The 24360-nt window shown below is 42.3% G+C and overlaps 2 protein-coding genes across 4 annotated transcripts in view; one reads left to right on the top strand and one right to left on the bottom strand.

Moving 5' to 3' along the window:
* The window catches only part of NLN (neurolysin), a 101521-nt gene extending 78998 nt beyond the window's left edge, over nt 1–22523 (bottom strand). Inside the window, exons 1-2 of one of the 3 annotated variants that reach the window (XM_023510945.1) lie at nt 22411–22472; nt 5057–5120 (exon numbers count right to left, since the gene is read on the bottom strand). Coding sequence is in view for 1 of the 3 variants with exons in the window: in XM_003785875.3 (XP_003785923.1) it covers nt 22411–22451 (41 nt within the window). In the remaining 2 variants the exon portion in view is untranslated. Of the gene's footprint in view, nt 1–5056; nt 5121–9691; nt 9723–22410 lie in introns of those variants that run through there. The other 2 variants (XM_023510946.1, XM_003785875.3) reach the window with 2 other exon arrangements.
* A 305-nt stretch (nt 22524–22828) lies between these two features.
* Nucleotides 22829–24360, top strand: part of SGTB (small glutamine rich tetratricopeptide repeat containing beta) — a 46289-nt gene continuing 44757 nt past the window's right edge. Inside the window, exons 1-2 of the mRNA XM_003785874.2 lie at nt 22829–22863; nt 24092–24212. Of these exons, the coding sequence (XP_003785922.1) occupies nt 24113–24212 (100 nt within the window). The 5' untranslated portion in view covers nt 22829–22863; nt 24092–24112. The remainder of the gene's footprint in view (nt 22864–24091; nt 24213–24360) is intronic.

The raw sequence follows: 24360 nt of genomic DNA, 5'->3' as shown, positions 1-24360 counted from the left end.
AATAATGGTATCAGGTGGTACCTGTGGCTCAGTGGGCAGGACGCTGGCCCCATAAACCAAGGATGGCAGGTTCAGACCCGGCCCAGCCAAACTGCAACAAAAAATAGTCAGGCGTTGTGGCAGGTACCTGTAGTCCCAGATACTCGGGAGGCTGAGGCAAGAGAATTGCCAAAGCCCAGGAGTTGGAGGTTGCTGTCAGCTGTGTGATGCCATGGCACTCTACCACAGGTAATAAAGGGAAACTGTCTCTATTAAAATAATAATAATAATAATGGTATCAATCCCTTACTCTCTTAAAACATTAAAAAATTAATATAATATTGATACCGTATATGTGTATCTCTTTCTCTAGCATATGTGTGTGTATGTATCTTATAAATAAAAATTTTACATTTAATAGTTAACATTTACTGTGTGTTTAGACACTACTCAAAATGTTCTTCAAGTAGTTAACTCTCTCAGTCTTCCAACCCTGTGAGTTACATACTGCGGTTATTCTCATTTTACTGAAGAGAAAATTAAAACACAGAGAAGTAACTTACCCAACATCACATAGGAAGCTAGGATTGAAAAGCAGGCAGTAGGGATTCAGAATTCACATTCTAATAACTGGTTTATGGTCATTCACTCAGAAAATGTTTATGAGTTTGTACTGTATGTGTGTCTGCTCATGGTGATGCAATAAAAATTGGCTGGGACTTGCTATCCTGCTATACTAGAAAGGACACAGGGATAAACACGCAACTAGACCACATTGAGATGAGTGCAACCAGAGAGAACTCTGAAAAACCACAGAAGAGCTATCCATTCTGATCTTGGGACAAGGGGGCTGTCAAGGAAGACTTTCTAGAAGGAACAATGAGCAAACCAAGATCTCTAACAGTGCAGGAACTCAAAGCCCAAGGCCATAAGGTGAGAGAAAGCTGAAAAGTTAAGTAAAAACTAGCAAATGGCTGAGCATAGTGGCTCACACCTATAACCCTGGCTTTCTAAGAGGCTGAGATGAGAGGATTACTTGAGCTCAGATGTTGAAGACCTACCTGAGCAAGAGCAAGACCCCTATCTCCATAAAAAATTTAAAGAAAAACCAGCTGTGTGTCATGGTACATGCCTGTGGTCCCAGCTGCTCAGAAGACTGAGGCAAGAGGATTGCTTGAAAGCTCAGGAGCTGGGGGTTGCAGTAAGCAATGCCATGGCACTCTACCCAGGGCAACAAAGTAGGACTGTCTTAAAAAAAGAAAATTTGAGCCTACCTTATTACTTTCCTGCTCCCCTTTTTCATATAATGAATTTTTTTTAAAGAAAGTACTAGCAAATGAAGAGCCCTGGGAATCATTATGTTCAACCTTACTCTGAAGGTGATAGTAGAACCAACATCAAAGGTTTTAATCACGTGAAACATTTACATTTTAGAGAAATCACTGAGACACAATGAGTTGAAAGGTTTGTAAGAGAGAGATCATTTTAGAGGGAAGCTGTTACTATATTTGGGGCATCTGATGAAAGGATATTAAACTAGAAATAGGGGGAAGTGAAGTGATTTAAAAGATATCCAGGAGATGTAACTTGGAATCAACATAACTTGGTACTGAATGGACGTAGGAGGGTGGTGGTGGTGAAGAGTCAAGGGAGTCAAGGGAGAGGTGGCTTTCAGGGAGAAATAGAGAAACTCAATTTTGCACATGCTAAGTTTGAAATGGCTATGGAACATATAAGTAGAATTCATTAGGATTAAGTAGTAATTGTACTTGTAAGGGTGGCTGACCTGACCCAAGGGAGTTTGCAGGGTGAGAAGAGAAAAACAACTAGGATCTAACTGTAGTATAATCAATGAGGTAGAAGGAAAACCAGGCCAAAGTGGGTTCTAGGAAGTTGTGAAAAGCAAGCAGCAAAAAGGGGAGGGAGTGTACAACCAGGCTGCAGAGTGTCCACTGCCTACAGTAATAGGAAGGCCACTGATGACTTTCATGAGAGCAGTATCTATAGAGTTCTAGGGGTGTAACGCAGATTACTACAATTAAACACTAAGAAGGTGGTGGTGCCTGTAGCTCAGTGGGTAAGGTCACCCGGGCTGGCAGGTTCGAACCCAGCCCAGGCCAGCTAAACAACAATGACAATTGCAACAAAAAAATAGCTGGGCATTATGGTGGGTGGCTGTAGTCCCAGCTACTTGGGAGGCTAAGGTAAGAGAATCACTTGAGCCTAAGAGTTTGAGGTTGCTATGAGTTGTGACACCATGGCACTCTACCTAGGGCGACATAACAAGAGTCTATCTCAAAGAAAAAATTAAAAAAAGACTAAGAAGGTGGTAAAGAACTAGAGAGATGGCTCGGCGCCTGTGGCTCAAGCAGCTAAGGCGCCAGCCACATACACCTAAGGTGGCGGGTTCGAATCCCCAGCCCGGCCCGCCAAACAACAATGATGGCTGCAACCAAAAAAATGGCCGGGCGTTGTGGCAGGCACCTGTAGTCCCAGCTACTTGGGAGGCTGAGCAGGAGACTCGCTTGAGCCCAGGAGTTGGAGGTTGCTGTGAGCTGTGAGGCCACGGCACTCTACCCAGGGGGACAGCTTGAGGCTCCGTCTCAAAAAAAAAAAAAAAAGAACTAGAGAGATACACCTAAGCAATTCTCTATAGATTTGACTGAAAATGAGGAAAGCTGAAGCAGTGTAGCTGGTAGGGGCTGAGGCATACAAGAAACACACTGCTAGGGCAGCACCTGTGAATCAGTGGGTGGGGCGCCGGCCCCACATACCAAGGGTGGGGGGTTCAAACCTGGCTCCGGCCGAACTGCAACAAAAAAATAGCCAGGCGTTGTGGCAGGCACCTGTAGTCCCAGCTACTGGACTCGGGAGGCTGAGGCAAGAGAATCGCCTAAGCCCAGGAGCTGGAGGTTGCTGTGAGCTGTGTGACACCAGAGCAGTCTACTGAGGGTGATAAAGTAAAACTCTGTTTCTACCAAAAAAAAAATTTTTTTTTTAATTTTAATGCCTTCTTTTCTTACCTTCTGAAATTTTACTTTAATTCTCCTTGGGATTTTTAATTCTTGTTATCAAATTAAAGGAATGGAGACGGGGACTCTTTATAATTTTAATTAAAATATTTTGATCTTTCTGCATTATGTCTGCTGTCCCTCTTCCACCTTCATTCTGCTCACATCCCTCTCCTTCCCCTTTGCTATGTCTTCATGCTCATCTAATGCTCTGGATGCTGGTACATTGATATCTGCTTCCCCCGCAGTGGCTTGGCTGCCCTGGAGAACTGCACCTGGGCTGAAAACCAGGGCACCTGTACTCATTTTAGCAGCAGTGCCAGTACTTTTGAGAATGTGGTGAAGATTTTCATCGACTTTTTTGCATCTAAGAGCTATCATAAGTCAAAAGCAGGCAACATAGCCTGAGCCTGCCTTTTTCTATAGGAGTTACTACATACAATGATTGGAAAATGAAAATCTAGATCAAAACCGTGGTTCCGACTGTCTCATTAAGCACTAGCTTTTTTTTTCCTCCCACAAATTTCCAGGCTCCTTATTTTTGTCTTAACCATACCTTCATTACTATCTCCTCTTGTCTTTAAAGGAATTTTCAAATCACAATGCTGTGAAATTTCTCACCAAGAAATAATACAGCATAGGAGATTATAGTGCTAATATACTAATGTACTTTCCTGTCCATTCTCTTACTGGAATGGATAAGAAAGTACATTAGTATATTAGCACTATAATCTCCTATGCTCAAAAAACAAAGCACTTAGGCAAAGGAAGAAAGCTTTTGCACAGATTTTGACAGAGACCAAAGTTGCAGAGTTTCATTTGGACAAATGAGCATGCCACAATTACTCTGAGTGAATTATGGTCCTGAAACTTTTGTAAAATATTTTCTGGAATGTACATTCAAAAATGTTCTGACGTACTGGATTCATTTTCTTTTGAAGCATAGTTTAAAGGTGTGCATTTCCTCCCATCAAGGCTTTGGCCATCCCGGTTCCCCCAGCTCTGAGCGTCTATTACCTTTCATCTGCACCATTCACTTTAGACACTTAAATTACTGTTATCATATTTTCAACTAGTTTCTTCGAGTTCTAAACCAGACTGGGACTTTCTCAAGCATAATGACCACTGTACGTTTCTTTCATCACAGGCCCACCACCTCAACACACTGCTCACTGCTAAGCACTGAGATAGTAGATACTCATTACATATTTGAAACAAGGTGGGACTGACATGGCTAAAATAATCCAGCAATACCGTCTTCCTTCATCATCACAAACATTCACACAGCCAAATGTGTTTTATCAGAGCCAGGACTACAGTGAAATTCCATTATATTAAGTGTCACAACTTCCACTTTCCCACAATTTATATTTTTTCCATTCTTTTCCACATAGTGTTACTGTATTATATATTGGGTTTGCCCCAATTCTTTGAAATACTTGGCAAATATTTCTAGTATTTGCTTTGAACTCTGCTGCTGTTGAGGTCTGTCTTAAATCAATTTCCCCAGACTGGAATTCCTGTAGAAGTTTATTTTAATTGCTTCTCTTGTTTGGCTATTTTATCAGAAATACTCCCCTCTAATTTTCATTTGTACTCTTCATAAAGCTATGTTTTCTAACCATTGTTTTGTCTAAATCATCTTTCTCCTGACAACTTATCAGGGCACTGTTAAAGCCCAGGTGAGGCTCCTTTCTTTCTGATTTCCACAATGCCAAAGCCCAGGAACACAGCTCACCAGGGCTCACCTGTTTCTTCAGGCACTTAGTTCACTTTTTCCTTGAAACCTTCAGCCAAGCTGCACCTTATCCACTAGATTTATGCCATCCAACACAGTGGCCACATGTGGCTATTTAAATTTCAGAGAATTAAAAGTACATAAAATAAAAAATTCAGTTCCTCAGGCATGTGCCAAAAACTAAACAGCCATTTGTTGTTAGGCCGCTACTATACCGGAAATCGCAGAGAGAGAACGTTTTCACCACTGCAGAAAGTTCAGATGGACAGCCCTGACTGGATGATCCCATTCCTGAAATTCCACCAGACAGTGCTGTATTCAGTCCTACCTGGGCCCTCCCACCGGTGTCTTTTCTCATTTCCACTCACGAATAAGGTTGCTGGGTGTCTTCTCTGGAAGGAAGGAAGGGCAAAGAGAGAGAGAGAGAAAGAGGAGAACTCTCTTACTGAGGTGTTTGCACTCATCTAATCCTCATTACACAGAACTCGGTACCAGTGTGCACTATTATCAGGAGCACAGGGTGACAGAATCGGCTTTCCGTTCTTTCTACAAGGAGTTGGGCCAAAGGTACTGACAATATGACTGGAATAGAAAAATGGCTTTTCTGTAAGATTGTTCAAATTTCATGTCCTTTATCATACCAGTAAGAGTTAATCTATACACTGAGCTTACCAAGATAGAAGGTCAGGTTATAAAATTTTATTATTTAAGGTTTCTGGTATTACATCTTCGACCTATCAAACACTGATGAACTTAGTGTTTTCTCTCTGCTCTGAGTATCCTTTCTTGCCACACATCCTGCCCTGTCCCAAATGTTCAGCTCCACCATCTGGTGAATTTCTCTCATAGTCCCAGTTTCTTGCTAGTCAAACGTTCCTACTTCTTCAACCTCATCACAGGGCACTGGCTTTTCCACTTGGTCTTAGTTAAAACCTGGACCCCTGGAGAACCCATCGCCTCCCCTAGCAAGTGTGCTCATTCTCTCAAGCTCCTCATTCTGCCAGGTTTTAACACAGGTAAATGTTCTCCTCAATCCCCAAAGGGGTTTCCAAATCATCACTTCATTGCAATTCTAGTCCTGGAGGCCACTGCCTTCCTGCTATATCACTCCCTACCTCTAGTTGTCACTGTCATCCAAGTGACCCTTTAGATATTTTCTCACATTTATCAAAGACTTGGCTATATAGTCTTCACCACCTAAAGCCCCATGATCATCCCAGGAGACTCCTAAGAGTGGATGGAGGAACCATACCACTCCCTTGAGTTTCTTAAGCTTCTTCATGTTTGTTCTTCTGATCACCACTTGGAGATGTTGCTTAGAAATGACAAAATCAGATATTCCACCTTGTAACCACAACCTTTTCAGTTCCCCCTTTTCTACTCTTGTGATTCTTAGTGTTCCATCTCCCTCAGACCTCCAGTCCGTCAAATCCCCTATTTTCTCATTCTCACGGGCTTCCCTACAGCTCCACCCTTAGACTCGGATGACTGCTGCACTTCAACAGGCCCCCCTTTGGCTCTCCTGTGTCTGCATCCAGCCCCAGAGAGCTGAGGGGTTGTGCCCAGGTGGAGTGCCACCCTCATCAGGCAGCTATGCTGAGTACCCAGGACTCCAGAATTCCTTACTCACATGGCTCCCAAAACCTGGTCCCTGGGTCTGTTCTCCTGAGAGTGAACTGCACCACTGGCTTTTACACGTCTTGGACTTTGGAGTGGCCATGAATAGGGGAGAATGTGGTTGGAGTTTGGACATACAGGTGGGGGATTCCATACACATGTGCAGATGGCCCCTTGTGGTATGGGAAGAGATCAGAGGTGGGCTTCCAATGGTACTCTTGCCTCAGCTTGCACAAAAGTTAAAAGTGAACTTCATCTACCAGTTTAACCCTCTTTCACTAAAACACCAACTGCCCTGCTTCTAGTCCTTCTGCTATATCCACCTTAAAACCCCTTGCCCAGGCTGGGTATGGTGTCTCACGCCTATAATCCTAGCACTCTAGGAGGTCATACTAGTAGATCCCTTGAGCTCATGAGTTTAAGACCAGCCTAAGTGAGGGTGAGATCCCATGTCTACTAAAAATAGAAAAGTCAGCCAAGCATTGTGGTGGGCACTGGTAGTCCCAGCTACTCAGGAGGCTAAGGCAGGAGGATCACTTGAACCCAGGAGTTTGAGGTTGCTCTAAGTTAGGCTGATGCCACACCACTCTAGCCTGGGCAACAGAGTGAGACTCTGTCTCAAAAAAAAAAAAAAATTCCAAAGGTTCCATGTAGATCACTAGCTAGTGCTCCACACCTACAGACATCTCAAATTCAACATGTTCAAAAGTTTGATCTTTCTCATAAACTCTCCACTTGGGCACCTCAGTTAGAAACCTGCACACACATGACAGGTGCATATCATCGTAACCCTAACTTTTTTTTTTTTTTTGCAGTTTTTGGCTGGCACTAGGGTCTCATTTTGTCCCCCTGGGTGGACAGCTCACAGCAACCTCCAGCTCTTGGGCTTAGGCACTTCTCTTGCCTCAGTCTCCTGAGTAGCTGGGACTATAGGCACCCACCTCAATGCCCAGGTATTTTTTGTTGCAGTTTGGCTGGGGCAGGGTTTGAACCCGCCACCCTCAGTATATGGGGATGACGCCCTACTCATTGAGCCTCAGGTGCCGCTCAACCCTAACATTTTAATTTAAAAGCTATTACTATGTCAGGCATTACACCAAGAGTTTAAATGCATTTTCTTATTTAATCCTTTCAACAAGGCAAGAGGAAGATATTATTAACCCAGTTTCACTGGGTACAGTGAGGTAAAGTTGGTTGCTCAAGGTCACACAGTAGGCAGGTGTGCAACTGGGATTCAAACGCAGGCCTGCCCTAGAGTCCATAGTCTTCACTCTGCTACCCTAATGTTGCAACTACATCCCAGAAAAGGAAAACATCAAATTTCTCACCAATTCCACCTCCCTCATCTTCCATCCTGCTTTTAATGGAGAGAGAATAAGGGAAGTTGAAGCCCACAAGCTTACCATCATACATCTGATTTGTTATCTATGCCACACCCTGAGGGATTGCTGCAAGGGCTGGGGAGGACTGCCCTTTTTTAGCTTTCATCCAGCTCTGAAAAACAGGCCAGGTAGGCGTGGGCAGATTTTAGTCACCGATTTCCAAAGAGTAAAAACATCTCAAACTGGGTCGACCTGGATGGCTGCACTTTGTACCCAGGTCTCATTCGTTCCCAGAGCCCTTTAATTAACTGTTCTTAGGTAATTGATAAACCACTTGAAAAAGTGCACTCCCAGGAAGTAGCCTACAAACTCTCTTTTTCTCTTGCTACCTGAAGGGCAATACACAAACTGTTTCTTAGAGTACTTAAGCAAACAAATAATCCACATTTCATATTGATAAAGTTCATCTTAAGTTTTCTAAGAAAACTTTCTATGTAGTAAGTGCTGGTTCTTTATTTCCTTGTGATGTCTTGATAGGAGATACTGACTTGTTCCCACCATACGGAATTATGCTTACGATGCAGCCTGTATTATAAAAAAAGATAATTATAAAGGAATTTATCATGAAATAAATTAATTGATTCAGTCATACCATTAAGCAAATATTTACTGTGGTTACAAAGATAACTAAGACATAGTAGGTGCCGTGGCTCACACCTGTAATCCTACACTCTGGGAGGCTGAGGCGGTGGCTTGCCTGAGCTCATGAGTTTGAGAACAGCCTGAGCCAGAGTGAGACCTTGTTTCTAAAAATAGCCGGGTTTGGCTGCTCATGCCTGTAATCCTAGCACTTTGGGAGGCCGAGGCAGTGGATTGCCTGAGCTCATGGGTTCAAGACCAGCCTGAGCTAGAGTGAGATTTCGTCTATAAAAATAGTTGGGCATTATGGCTGGTGCCTATAGTCCCAGCTACATGGGAGGATCGCTTAAGCCCAAGAGTTTGAGGTTGCTGTAAGCTGTGACACTACAGCACTCTACTGAAGGCAACAAAATGAGACTCTGTCTCCAAAAAATAAAAAAGACATAGTTACTGCTCTTCAGGAGCTTGTAAGGAAGAAACATAGAGACAGACTAGAGTATCAGGTAGCAAACTCTCGATGAATAAAGTGATGAGGTAGGAGGAAGATAGTTCATATAACTCTACCTTGGGGAATCTAGGAGATGTCAATGAGGATGTGTCTTCCAAGCTGGCTGAGTCTTTCCAGATAATTGTCTGGGTATTGTGGGTACAGGGATTTAATGGAGTGTGGCAGGATGGGTGGTGGGGCTAAAATAGGTTAGACCAGGCTGTATCTTCTCACCGACTTTCATAATCAAGCCGATAATGGAAACAAAATCGGTTAACTGGATCGGAATTTTTGTACGTACAAGGTTTTTTTTTTTTTTTTTTTTAAGAGTTGCACTTTGTTGTCTTTGGTAGAGTACCTTGGCATCATAGCTCACAGCAATCTCAAAATCCTGGGCTTAGGCGATCCTCTTCCCTCCCTGTCACAATGCTCAGCTGATTTTTCTATTTTTAGAAGAGATGGAGTCTCATCTTGCTCAGACTGGTTTTGAACTCCTGAGCTCAAGCAATCCACCCACCTCCACCTCCCAGAATGTTAGGATTACAGGTGTGAGCCACCGCTCCTGGCTTACCTATGAAAAAGTACTAAGATGATGGGCAGTTTATGTCTTAAAGATGGTACTAAATATTTGTGGCTGCTACATCTTGCAAGAAATTTTGGAGCCTTTATTTTCTGTTTTCTGTAATTATGGGGTTCTTCTCTTTCACTCTCTATATACATACATATATAAATAACCTTAGAATTTGATTCTCCTCTTTCTCTAACAATAGTAATTATCAGACATTAAAAAATAGCTAACAGAATTGATCTAGAGTGTCATACTTTTACTTCAACAAGCATTTGTAGAAAGTCTTCTAAATGTATTCCAGGAAATGTTACTTACATTAGCTACTTTTACCTGAAAATTCTTGAAGTTCAATGTTTCAGGATCTGTATGTTAATTGTTATATAGTACTTGTTGTATATAATCTGTATTGAAAAATTAAAAAAAACCCCACTTCTCTTGATTGTTTTGGCCTTTTACCTATAAAGAAAGAAATATATGTTTATAAATTAAGCCCCTATGGAGTGTGTGGTGCTCAGTAAATATTTGTTGATGGAATTAAAATCTATGTGAATACTGTACCACATCACTACCCAATGCCAGCTAGAGCTTGGCTGGAAATATACCAGTAAGGCTGACTCATTGCTTCCCCAGGTCAGGGGTTGAATGAAAATATTTTCCTTTAAATTCCACTAGAGGCTCGGCACCCATAGCAGTGGTTATGGCGCTGGCCACATGCACTAAGGGTGGCAGGTTCAACCCCTGCCTGGGTGCTAAACAACAATGACAAATGCAACAAAAAAAATAGCTGGGCATTGTGGCAGGAGCCTGTAGTCCCAGCTACTTGAGAGGCTGAGGCAAGAGAATCATTTAAGCCTGAGGGTTTGAGGTGGTTGTGAGCTGTGATGTCATAGTACTGTACTGAGGACGACACAGTGAGACTCTGTTTCAAAAAAAAAAATTCCACTAGAATGTAAACTTTTTGGGAATATGATTCACGTTGTAGAAATTTTTGTATTTCTTGGCAAATGTAGAAGAGTGAGTTTAGCACAAAGCATATGTGTTTTACCTGTTCAATCAATGAGTGTAGACAAGTGATAAAAAAATCTATATTAGTCTTCCCTTAAAATGATCACTAAGTTCAGTTCAAGACACCAAGTACATAAGGCAAGTGATAAACCAATCAAAAGAAAGTGCTAAACAACAATAGAGTTGTTGAAGAAAAGTAATTAAGTGAGAGATATATTATAAAGAAACTCGGAGTCACGTAGATAATTTTCACAACATGCCAGCATTCTTGAAAGGCGAAGTACTACAATTTGACTGCTCTTGCCTCCACCTGCTGGTATAGGAAAGCAATTTTTTAGATTGGGCAGAAACTGTTTAGGAGCACTAGGAAAACCCTATGAAAACAGTGACCTTTCAAAGTTCTCTTGCCAAGGTAGCGCAGTACACATCCTACAAACAGCCATTCACAAAAAATATATGCCATGAGCTCAACTACAAATATTTTGAGATGAGAGAATAACTACTCTCAACATGGAGACATCCTAGCCTTTTTTCTGAGCAGCCTCTAGCGTCTGAAAAAGCTGTAAGTATTATCAGTTGTCTTTCATTGAATAGCCCCTTTCTTGTATCAACAAAAGTAGCATTTAGTATTTGTAATTATTAAAGCCAATTGAGTCATATACAGAATTAGGAGAAATTAATTAGACTATTATCTTTTGTTAGCTATTTTTTAGATCCTGAAAGTTTTCTGTTTCATTCTTTAGAACTTGGTTAATATGTAACTTTTCTAAAAGTTCTATTTGTCAAAGATATAAATATTTTTTTGGACCCAGAGTCTCAGTCACCTGGGATTGAGTGAGGATTTGGTAGTCTAGAGGAGCTAGAACAACAATAAAAAATTGATGAATTAGAATGACCAGTGCAACTTTAATGTTCTAATCTTGGTATTACATAATAAAAATATATTATTTAGGAAACGGTACCACGAGGGAGTTCTTCAGTTCTTTCCCCCTTCCAGAAGCGCTGGTGCTTTTTACTTCTTCTGTATTCCTTTCTAAATTCTAATAAAAGTCCTATCTTACCACTGAAAAAAAAAAAAAAAAAAAAAAAAAAGGAAGCAGTAGCACATATAACCTCAATATGTACAATTTCCTCTGTAAGTAAGATTTCAAAGTAGAACAAGGGAGGTGTGTTGCTTTAGTAATGGATGCACCGAAGGCCCGGACTTCACCACGATTCAATACATCAATATAACAAAATTGTACTTGTACCCCCATCCATATATACAAATAAAAAATAAAGGTGAAAAAAAACCTAGAACTAATTTCACAAAAGCATAAAGGCTTCCCTAGGATAAATAATGATTTACCATGATCTCTTTCTAAAAATGTTCAAGATCCATTTTAAAAAAAGAAAAAGGTAATTTTATTTTAAATGTTATAATGGAAATAAGTGCTTGTTTCCAAATTTCATTATAAACAAATGAAAAAGGGCTCCTCAAGTGTCTTTTCCAAGAAATATGAATGAAAATAAAAAATAACAGAAACAAACTAAAGACATATGAAAAAGTATATAATGCTAGAATTATTTATAGTATTTATGCCCTTGAAGGCCAGGCACAGGTGGCTCACATCTGTAATCCTAACACTCTGGGAGGTGGAGGTAGGTGGATTGCCTGAGATCAGGAGTTCGAGACCAGCCTGAGCAAGAGTGAGACCCCCCTCCCATCTCAAAACAAACAAACAAACAAACAAAAAGCCAGGTATTGTGGTGGGCACCTGTAGTCCAAGCTATTCAGGAGGCTAAGGCAAGAGAATTGCTTGAGCCCAAGAGTTGGAGGTTGTTGTAAGTTAGTGGTTCTCAACCTTCCTAATACCAGGACCCTCCTCATGTTGTGGTGACCCCCAATCATAAAATTATTTTTGTTGCTACTTCATAACTGTAATTTTTGCTACTGTTATGAATTGCATTGTAAATATCTGATATTCGGCAACCCCTGTGAAAGGGTCGCTTGACCCGCGACCCAAAGGTTGAGAACTGCTGCGTAAGTTATGACGGTGCAGCACTCAATCCCAGGTGACTGAGACTCTGGGTCCAAAAAAAATATTTATATCTTTGACAAACAGAAGTTTTAGAAAAGTTACATATTAACCAAGTTCTAAAGAACGAAACAGAAAACTTTCAGGATCTAAAAAATAGCTAACAAAAGATAATAGTCTAATTAATTTCTCCTAATTCTGTATATGACTCAATTGGCTTTAATAATTACAAATACTAAATAAATTTATTAGAACTGAACATGGAAAGATTTCTTAAATTCTGTCCTTGGCTTACGTAAAGCCACCTGAGACCAAAGAGCATCTAAAATTAACTGAAATGAAATCAAGGAGTTCCTTTTTATGTTGTAGTTTGCCCAGGGCCAGGTTCGAACCCGCCACCCTCCATATATGGGGCTGGTGTCCTAACCACTGAGCCACAGGCACCGCCCAAGGAGTTCCTTAATAATTAGTAAAGGGCCTACTCACATACATGGGAAGCCACAACTCAAAAAAGACATTCCACTTTTATTTTTCCCTAGAAACATGAATAAATTGCTTTTGGCACATCTAATTGGTATTTGGGGCATACTTTCCAGAATTGAAGTCCTCAGTAAATTATTAAGGACTATATTTAATATACTCACTCAGTACATTTAATAGTCCTCTTTCAGTACTTTTTTTAATATTTAGGCTTGTTTTATTTACATGTGGGTGTTTTGTTGTATGATGATAATGCCTAATTTCTAATCCAAGGCCTCTCTAATGACTAGTTTGCTTTTTTTTTTTAAGACTGGTTCATGGGCTCGGCGCCTGTGGCTCAAGCGGCTAAGGTGCCAGCCACATACACCTAAGGTGGCGGGTTCAAATCCCCAGCCTGGGCCCGCCAAACAACAATGATGGCTGCAACCAAAAAATGGCCAGGCATGGCGGGCGCCTGTGGTCCCAGCTACTTGGGAGGCTGAGGCAGGAGACTCGCTTGAGCCCAGGAGTTGGAGGTTGCTGTGAGCGTGATGCCATGGCACTCTACCCAGGGGGATCGCTTGAGGCTCCGTCTCAAAAAAAAAAAAGACTGGTTCATGTTGGGGGCTGATTCACGTTTTGGGGGCAGAACACATATTATAAGAGGGTCTTTAACACAAGCAATCAATGTAACCTGGTTCTCTGTATCCTCAATGAATCCCCAACAATAAACAAACGAACAAAAAACAAAGACTGGTTCATGCTACAATGATGCCAGGGTACTCTATCCAGTGCAACAGAGTGAGACTCGGTCTCAGAAAAAAAAAAAAAAAAGACTGGTCTAATCATAAAAGCATTTATTATTTTTACATGCAACAATGGAATTGTGACTGATTATACGTTTTTGAAAACATATGAGGTGATCTAAAGATTAATGCAATACCAAAATACCAATGATATTCTTCACAGAAATAGAAAAAAAATCCTAAAATTTATATGAAACCACAAAAGACTCCATTTGGCCTAAGCAATTCCAAGCAATGAGAACAAAGCTTAAAGTACTATACTACCTGACTACAAAATATATTCCAAAGCAAATAATTATCAAAACAGCATGGTACTAGCATAAAGACAGACACACAGACCAATGGAACAGACTAGAAAGCCCAGAAATAAATTCATACTATGGGCTTGGTGCCCGTAGATCAGTGGTCAGGGCACTGGCCAGAGCTGCTGGGTTCAAACCCACCCAGGCCTGTTAAACAACAATGACAACTACAACAAAAAAATAGCTGGGTGTTGTGGTAACTGTAGTCCCAGCTACCTGGGAGACTTAGGCAAAAGAATTAGTCAAGCCCAAGAGTTTGAGGTTGCTATAAGCTATGACGCACCACACTCTAGAGAGTGGGAGACATAGTGAGACTGTCTCAAAAAAATAAAAATAAATTCACATATTTACGGTTGATTTTTTCTTTTTTTGAGACAGTCTCACTTTGTAGCCCTCGGTGGAGTGCTGTGGTATCATAGCTCACAGCAATCTCAAACTCTTGGGCTCAAGCGATCCCTTTGCCTCACCCTCCTGAGTGGTGGGAGTACTGGAACCCGCCACAGTGCCCAGCTACTTTTAGAGACAAGGTCTCATTCTTGCTCAGGCTGGTCTGGAAGCTGTGAGCTTAGACAATCCACCAGCCTCGGACTCCTAGAGTGCTAGGATTATAGGCATGAGCTACCACACAGGCTAACTGATTTTTTTTTTCTTTTGAGACAGAGTCTCACTTTGTCACCTTCAGTAGAGTGCAGCGGTGTCACAGCTCACAGCAACTTCAAACTCTTGGGTTTAAGCAATCCTCTTGCCTCAGCCTTCCAAGTAGCTGGGAATACAGGCCCCACCACAACGCCTGGCTATTTTTTGTTGTAGTTGGTCATTGTTGTTTAGCTGGCCCGGGCCTGGTTCAAACTTGCCAGCGTTGGTGTGTGTGGCTGGTGTTATAACCACTCTAAGGGCACCAAGCCAGGCTAACTGATTTTTGACAAAGATTCTAGGAACACACAATGAACAAAAGGATAGTCTTTCCAGCAAATGGTGCTGGGAAAACTGGATATCCACATGTAAAAGAATGAAATTAGACCCTTATTTCACTCTACATTCAATAATCAACTCAAAATGGATTAAAGATTTAAATATAAGACCTGAAATTATGGAACTACCAGAAGAAGACTATTATTTATTTATTTTTCTTCCGGTGCCTGTGGCTCAAGGAGTAGGGCACTGGCCCCATCTCTCTCTCTCACTCTTTCTTTCTTTCTGTCTTGAGACAGAGTCTCACAGCTCATACCAACCTCCAACTCCTGGGTGTAGGTGATTCTCTTGCCTCAGCCTCCCGAGTAGCTGGGACTACTGGTGCTGGTCACAACGCCCAGTTATTTTTTTGTTGCAGTTTGGCTGGGGCTGGGTTTGAACCTGCCACTCTCAGTGGCAACCTATCCACTGAGCCACAGGCACCACTCCTATTTAATGCCTTTTCTATTATATAAAATATACAGCCAAAAGTTAAATGTCCATGTTTACCTGGAAATCTAGATATGTCCTCAGATAACTATTATATATTTATTTCTGATACTGGGTATTTGGGCTTTGTGATTTTATTCCTTTCAAACTTAAGAAGTTGAAGCATTTGGAAATAAATGGGGTGGGACTAGTAAAAGTGCATTTTTATGAATGTAGCAAGAAAGGCTTGAAATTACACATGGGACTTTTAACATGTAGGGACCATGGCTTGGCGCCCATACCACTGTGGTTAGGACGCCGGCCACACACACTGAGACTGGCGGGTTCTAGCCGGGCTCCAGCCTGCTAAACAACAATGACAACTGTAACCAAAAATAGCTGGGCTTTGTGGCCGGTGCCTGTAGTCCCAGCTACTTGGGAGGCTGAGGCAAGAAAATTGGTTAGGCTAGTTTAAAGTTGCTGTGAGCTGTGACGCCACATCACGCTGGGAAGGGTAACGTAGTGACATTGTCTCAAAAAAAAAAAAAAAGACACATAGCGACCACTAGCACGCCCCAAAGAGTTATGGGATCAAGTGAGAACCGGACAGGCCCCGATTGGCTGCAGGCGGCAGCAGTCTGGTAGGTGATTGGCTACATGTTGTTGCGTGAGCTGGTTGCGTCAGCAAGCCCAGCATGCAGTACGGGCCCTTGGTGGAGCGTCAAGCCAGTCTGTGGAGCTTCCTGAGGTGACCAAACGCCACCTCCTTTTCCTCAGCTATCCTTAAGATGACTAAGAGGGGATCTGGAAGCTGTGGGAGCATCTCTGCTGAGGGTTGGGCCAGTGGTAGCGGTGACCAACCATCTGAGGGAAGTGCAGCTCCAGAGAAGAAGACCTTTAGAGGAATTTTAGTTTCCCAGGTTGTCATTGTAGGAATAATCAGACAAGCAGAGAGGGCTCGAAATTGCATTCTTTACAGAACTGATGATAAAGCCAAACAGACAACTCTGCTACCAGTCAGAGTATATACTGAAGTGTTTGGCATCCTTCAAGGTTTTACAGAGGCAAAGAGTCTTCAGATATTAACAATCTGTATCATGCAGAACATGAACGAGTTAACTGTGAATATTCTAGATATGGTTAATTCACACATGATTCTGGATAAAGCCCCTCGAGAGGCCACTGGGGAAAATGTGGAAGACACCAGGAATATGATGAATGTTGCTTCAACTTTATCCAGACAACAGGAAGGGAAAAGCATCTGTGAGTCCTAGAGTCAGCTCCAAGGCCTGAATATTAAAGGCATCAAGGAAGCGATTGATTTTTTTTTTTTGAGACTTTGTTGCCTTCCATAGAGTGCTGTGGCATCACAGCTCATAGCAACCTCAATCTCTTGGGCTTAAGCGATTCTCTTGCCTTAGCCTCCCAAGTAGCTGGGACTACAGGCGCCTGCCACAATGCCCAGCTATTTTTTGTTGCAAGAGAAAAACAACTCCATTAAAAAGTGGACAAAAGCACTGGGAGTGGTGGCTCATGCCTATCATCAATACAATCACTCTGGAAAGCTAAGGCCAGTAGATCACCTGAGCTCAGGAGTTTGAGACCAGCCAGAGCAAGAGAGAGTCACTCTCTCTACTAACCCAGCCCTGGCCAAACTGCAACAAAAAAACAGCCAGGTGTTGTGGCGGACGCCTGTAGTCCCAGCCACTTGGGAGGCTGAGGCAAGAGAACTGCCTAAGCTTAAGAGCTGGAGGCTGCTGTGAGCTGTGATGCCACAGTACTCTACCAAGGGCGACAAAAAGTCTGTCTCTAAAAAAATAATAATAAATAAAAAAAATAATTGGCATAGTAATCTCATATTTGCAAAAAAAAAATCTGTACATAGATGAGAATTTGGATGTTATTAACAATCGACTCTTCTGGATAGATGGAGTATATATTTTTTAAATATTTTCTTTTCCTTGTCATTATTTTTCAAGTTTCCAATAATGGATATGCATTGCTGTCAAAATTTTAGAAAAGCAAGCCATCGTTTTAATTGAAAGAGAAAACTAGGGCTATCACAACTATCATCATTTTGGCTAAATACTGTTGAATCACCTTTCTCTCTTTTTTTTTTTTTTTAGAGACAGAGTTTCACTTTATGGCCCTTGGTAGAGTGCTATGGCATCACAGCTCACAGCAACCTACAACTCCTGGGCATAGGCGATTCTCTTGCCTCAGCCTCCCGAGTAGCTGGGAATAGAGGCACTTGCCACACTGCTGGGCTATTTTTTGTTGCAGTTTGGCCAGGGTCAGGTTCAGACCTGCCACCCTCGGTATATGGGGCCGGCACCCTACTCACTGAACCACAGGCGCTGACCTTCTCATTTGTTTTGTTGGCCAAATCACTCATCCCTCATTCTATAACATACATTATATTTTCTCACATGCTGTACAACCTGGCTGAGGTGTAATTCTCCTGGTACAATTGCTACAGCAACATAGAGTTGAAAAGAACTTTAGGTATCACTTGGCCTGGCCCTTTTCATTTTACAAATAAGGAACTTGAGAGAGGTCCAAGGGGGTAAATCACTTACTAGTGATTTACTTAAAGTTCACAAAGTGAGTTGAGCAACAACTACAATCCAGTCTCCAGATTCCTAGTCCACTTATTCCCAAGAAATGAGCTTGCTACCCTCATCAATAATCCTAGCTGTCAAGGTGGCTCTGGGAAGGAGTTACAGCAGCTCTGCCAAAAGGAAAACCCAAGGGAAACCTTAAGTCATTTAAGCAAAAGCCTAGTTATACCTGTAACACCAAAATGAACTCCCAAGTGTCAGAGCGAGCAGGAAAAACACACCAGAAGAACACAAAGGGCCCTCCATGTTGTCTATGGAGTACTAACTCTTTTTGGAGGATACAGATTTTGAAACAAAGAGCAGATTCTGTAATTAAATCATTTAAGCCCTAAGTTAAGGACTATAATTATATATGATAACTGTAACAAATGTTCTTAAGTAACAAAGTAGTTGACAAATTTATGGCAGTCTACAACAATGTAATAATTGCAGGCTGGCTTTGTATAAACTTATTTTCTTCCATGCATAAACAAAGAATCTGGATACCACATATCAGTAGTTCTCAAAACCTGGTCCCCAAACTTTGGGGGTAGATGTATGGGGAGGGTTCTCTGAGAACCTTTGAGAGCATCTGTGAAGTTAAAAATCTTTCAAAATGATAGTTATTTTTGTCACTTTATGGACATATGGTAAAAAGCAATGGTGGATAAAATTGTTGGCACCTTAGAATAAACCAAGGCAGTGGCACCAAATTATATTAGTGGTTGGAATTGTTTTTGTCCTGCACTTATCCCCCAAATAATGTCAATTCCACTTTAAAATATCCTTAATGAAACGGTAAAAATTGGCTTGGCGCCTGTGGCTCAAGTGGCTAAGGCGCCAGTCACATACACCTAAGGTGGCAGGTTCGAGTCCAGCCCAGGCCCGCCAAAACAACATTGACAGCTGCAACAAAAAATAGCTGGGCGTTGTGGTGGGCGCCTGTGGTCCCAGCTACTTGGAAGGCTGAGGCAGGAGACTGGCTTGAGCCCAGGAGTTGGAGGTTGCTGTCAGCTGTGATGCCACAGCACTCTACCCAGGGGGATAGCTTGAGGCCCTGTCTCAAAACAACAACAACAACAAACAAACAAACAAAAACAGTAAAAATTATAGTTTTATTAAATCTTGACTGTTAAGTGTGCGAGTGGCCAAGTACACATAAAGCACTTCTGTAAACCTGAATGCAATGGCTGTCCACAGGATTTGGTTGCTCAAAAGCATTTGTGCAATTGATTGTGTCAAAAAATGTAACAAAGTGAGACTATTACTTCAAGGAAAACAATTAAAAGTATGTGTTGCCAATAACAAAATTCTAATTTCAAGTGAAAATTAGAATTCTGTAAAATCATATCTGCCACTATAAGCTTGAAAACTTCCTAATACTTGAAGACTTCTGATGAAATGAATGAAAACATTAAGGAATGCAATTGTTTAAAACTGTATAATGAAATATCTCAACATTAAGAAGACCTAACACAGGGAACCACTTATTTCCAAATGACCTATGTTTGACGCTGCAAAATTATGCAAAAAGGATCCATAAGATACATCAATGGATTTTAATGTTAACAAAGTAATTGTTATAGATTCAGATTCCACTTTTATCAAACTTTGGTTTGATAGCAAAAAATATCCATGATTATCTTTTAAAAGCTATTAAAATATTCCCCTTTCCAACAACATGTGAATGTGGGGTGGGATTTTTCTCCATTTTCTTTTTTTTTTTTTTTTTTGAGACGGAGCCTCAAGCTATCCCCCTGGGTAGAGTGCCATGGCATCACGCTCACAGCAACCTCCAACTCCTGGGCTCAAGCGAGTCTCCTGCCTCAGCCTCCCAAGTAGCTGGGACTACAGGCGCCCGCCACAACGCCTGGCCATTTTTTGGTTGCAGCCATCATTGTTGTTTGGCGGGCCCGGGCTGGGGATTCGAACCCGCCACCTTAGGTATATGTGGCTGGTGCCTTAGCCGCTTGAGCCACAGGCGCCGAGCCTCTCCATTTTCTTAAACACGAAACAGTGCAATGAAGAGCCAGGTGTGGTGGCTCATACTTGTAATCCCAGAATTTGAACAGCCTGGGCAATGTAGTAAGACTCTATGTCTACAAAATTTTTTTAAACATTTTAAAAAATTAGCCAGGCATGGTGGTGTATGCCCATATTCCTAACTATTCAGGAGGCTGAGGGGGGAGGATGACGTTAGCCCAAGAGTTTGAGGTAACAGTGAGCTATGATCAGGCCACTGCACTCCAGCCTGAGTGACAGAGCAAGACTGAGTCACTCAAAACAAAAAACAATTTAAAAAAATAACAGATTAAATGCAGGAGCAAGAATCCAGCTATCTTCCATTAAGTCACATTAGTTTTGCAAAAATGCCAAACAATGCCACTCCTAGCATAATTATTATAAAACCAGAAAATAAATGTTAGTGAAAGTGTGGAGAAATTGGAATCTTTGTGGATGGACAATAGGAATATAAAAATGGGCACAATCACTCTGGAAAACAAGATGGTGGTTCTTCAAAAATTAAACATAGTATAACATTTGATTTGTCAAGTTCCACTTCTAGGTATAAATAGTATCCCAAATAATTAAAATCAGGGACTCAATAAGATATGTGCACACCAATGAGCACAGGAGTGTAATTCATGATAGCAAAAAGTTGGAAGCAACCCAAGTGTCCACTGACAAATGAATGGAGAAAAATAATGTGGTATATACATGCAATGGAATATTATTCAGCCTTAAAAATGAAGGAATTTCTGATACATGCTTCCACACAGATAAACCTAAAAACACCAGGCTAGGTGAAATAAACTTGATGCAGAAGGACAACTATTGTGATTCCACTTAGGTAAGATATCTAGAATAGTCAAATTCATTGAGACACAAAGCTAATGGTTACGACGCGCTTGGTCACCAGGAGAAGTTAATGGGGAGCTGTTGTGTAACAAGTAGAAAAGTTTCAGTTTGTGATGATAAAAAAGTTCTGGAGACAGATAGCAATGACAGTGGCATGACAATGTTAAGGTACCTAATGCCACTTAACTGTATACCTAAAAATGATTAAAGTGGTTAATTCTCTTATATTTTACCATAATAGCAAAAAAAAAGTTAAAAAGGAGAACAAAAATCATGCCATTCTTCCCACTGCTTTGGGCATTATGTGAAGATCTTTTTTTTGTTGTTGTTGTTAGTATAGCTTGATTTGACAGCTGTATCACTTGCAACCTAGAGACTAGCAAAAAAAGACAGCGTGGGATATGGTCACAATCATCACATTAACTTTTTATAATTGCTATTGTCCATTGGATGCACCATAAGGACTGACCAACACAAAGCTCCAATGACACAGATGACTGGCAACGTACAAAAGAAAACTGTAAAAATCCTTTTTTTTGGACACAGAGTCTCACTGTGTTGTGCTGTCACAGCTCACAGCAACTTCCAACTCTTGGGGTTAAGCCATTCTCTTGCTTCAGCCTTTGAAGTAGCTGGGACTACAGGCACCAGCCACAACGCCCGGCTATTTTTTGGTTGTAGTTGTCACTGTTTGGCAGGCTCAGGCTGGGTTTGAACCCTCAGGTTTATGTGGTCAGCGCCCAGCGTAGCTGTAAACTGTAAAAATCTTTAATGCTGGTATGTTCCAAAATAGTTTGTAGATGTCTAACAAGGAACACACATATTTTTTTCTGCTGAATGTTCATTCGGCTTTACAGTTCTAGGAAGATGTGGGAATGGGGATGGTTGCGGCATTGTTTCAGAAGCCAGTGCATCAGGGCAAAGAATTTAATTCTCTCACCATCTTGCTACTGGTCTGTTGAAGAGGGGTGTGGTTAGAGAGCTAGGAAGCAATCCAAAACAGCAGCTGAGGCAGTCCAAAGCCGTGTCCAAACAATAATTTCTCCATTTTGGGCCAAGTCAATTTTCCCCAGCAAGAGGTAGATTTTTTTTTTTAAATGGGGAGGAGGAAAAGAAAAAGGAAATTAGAAAGCATGAACGGAAATAAGCAACAAAACTAAAGAGGTTGCATCTTGAGTGGATGATAAAGGACTGGAACGTTAATGAAGTGAGTGAGGGGGAAAAGGAAAATTGTTACTCCTGAGCCTACAGCTGTGATACTTTTAATGCCAGGGCTGCAGTTCTGCATGGGCCAAGCGTGAAATGTTTTGTTTTGTTTTAACCTGGACTATCTTTCTGCATTCATTTTGGCCTGGGTCTGTGACCAGTCTCGCTGACTGTGGCAGAGGCAGTCCCAAACAAAGAGGAATGGATACCCTCCCGAGGGAGCGGAGGGGTGGAAGTGGCCTCAGGTGGCCGCGCCAGGTGTCCCTCAGGGGTGGACCAAGCCGGCCGCGGGGAGAAGGATCCCAGGAGCTTCTCGCGGTGCAGGTGGAGAAGGCCGGGCCGGGACGCATGGCACTGCCGGGCAGTAGACCCCGCCCTGCACACAGTCAAGGTTAACCCGCGCACGGGAGGTACCTGTGGAAGCCTCGAACCGCCGAAAGGCACCGGGCGAGCATGGGAGCGCCGAGAGGCCGGCGACGGCAGACGCGCAGTCCGTCGGCTCGGGGGTGGAAGAGGCGGGCGGGGAATCCCGGTCGCCGCAGCCGTCGGTCGGCCCCACTGAGGAGGCCCAGCCAGCGCCCTCCCACGTGCGGCGGCCACACGCCGGCGCCGGCCCCGCCCCGCTCCGCGCCCCGCCCCGCGCTCCTGCACCGCCCCTGGGGCGGTTCTGGCAAGACTCAGCGGGCGGGGCCGAGTGCTCGGCGGGGTGGGCTGAGGGGGCGGCGGCGTGGGCTCCGGGGAAGTTTGGGCGACCGCTGCCAGTGCTGCGATTCCCAGGCAGGCTCAACCCCTGGAGGAGCAGGGGCCGGACGGACTGGCTTCCGACGCCTGCGGGCCCTCGGCCGTGGTCTCGCGTCCTCTCTCCGGGTAAGGGGCTTCAGTCTGGGAAGGGTGCGTCTCCCGCCGCCCCAGACCCGGGCCTGCACCGCGCCCCCGCTGCAAGCCGGGTCAGGGCCCAGGCGACGCCCAGGTACCAGAGGGAGGCAGACAGGGAGAGGGAGGTGGATGTGCTCTGGGGAGTGGAAAGAGAAGAAACCTGGAGGAGGTTGGACATCTCCTTTCTCCTCCGACCTCTTCCCCACCCCTCCCTCCACCCCTATTCTGTTTTCACCTTCTGCCCTTATTTAGTGCTTGTAATCGCATGGCCTACGCTGAGATTGCCTTTAAAATAAGTACATAAATAATGAACGTTCTAGGGGCGGGTACCACGTCCTGGCTTTGAATTAGGGAACCTGGGGAACAGATGGATGATGCGATTTAGTGGAAATAAGCCATTAATGCCGCTGGCCCTGCGCCACTGTTTGGATGCGATAGTATTCCATGTGAATGAACATGACCGGGAGCTTCCAGCTTGCCCACGAGAGCACAGCTACTGCAGACAGCGTTGCCCAGTTTGTAGTACCCTTCGACTTAGGCAATGATTTCCTGACATGTCTGTTAATTAGAGTGCCATTTTTATTAAGAACGACACAACGGTTAGCCTTTCATGAATGTACTTCCTCACCAGATAACTCAACCTACAAAAATAGGTTGAGTGTAATTATTAATACTTTTTAAAAATCTCATGAAATACAGGAAGATGTTTCGTATAGATCACCTTCTAGTCAGCAGTATGAGATCTCCCTCAGTTTAGTACTGAGGCCTTTGGGAGATTTCTATATCTGTATTCCTATCATTTTCTGTCTCTGTACCATATATACTGTTAAGATATAGTGAGATACTCTGTGAAATTCTAACGTTATCTTATACGTGTTTTAAGCATTTTTACATAAGTCAGATTTAAAATGATCTAATATTCCTAGGCATAAATGAAAATGTGTAATAAATTACCATAACAATATTTTGTGCTCCCCTGACTCTTTAAAAAAAGAAAATATGGCAGATTATGTAATTTTTTCATTTTTTGCTTAAAAAAATTATACCCCTGTCCACTCTCATCTTTTTACTTTTAATGTATTTATAACCCTTGTTATTTATTACCTTTGTAATTAATAACTTTCCTGATTGATTCTTTAAAATAATTTAGTGTTTTCATATTTCTTTTTTTAATGGAAAAACATTTTTCTTTTCTTTTTTTTCATATTTTCTGTCAAAGGAATAGTGCTTCTCCTATAAAATGTCATCCATCAAGCACCTAGTTTATGCAGTTATTCATTTCTTACGGGAACAAAGTCAGATGGATGCTTATACGTCGGATGAGCAAGAAAGTTTGGAAGGTAAGCACCTTCCCTTTGCATTTATGTGTTGTTGATAGAGACTAAAATAGCCATAAGCCCTACTTTGTGATTTATTATAACAAAATCAGAATATTTTGTTGATCTTACAAGAAGAGAGGCCTATCAGGTTATCTTTTTTTTTTTTTTT

This window comes from Otolemur garnettii, unplaced genomic scaffold (assembly GCF_000181295.1).
Source record: "Otolemur garnettii isolate 467f Iridium unplaced genomic scaffold, OtoGar3 scaffold00017, whole genome shotgun sequence".
In the NCBI taxonomy this organism is placed as follows: domain Eukaryota; kingdom Metazoa; phylum Chordata; class Mammalia; order Primates; family Galagidae; genus Otolemur; species Otolemur garnettii.
The sequence above is the reverse complement of the archived record's forward strand: the minus strand, read 5'-3'. Positions and strand labels throughout refer to the sequence as shown.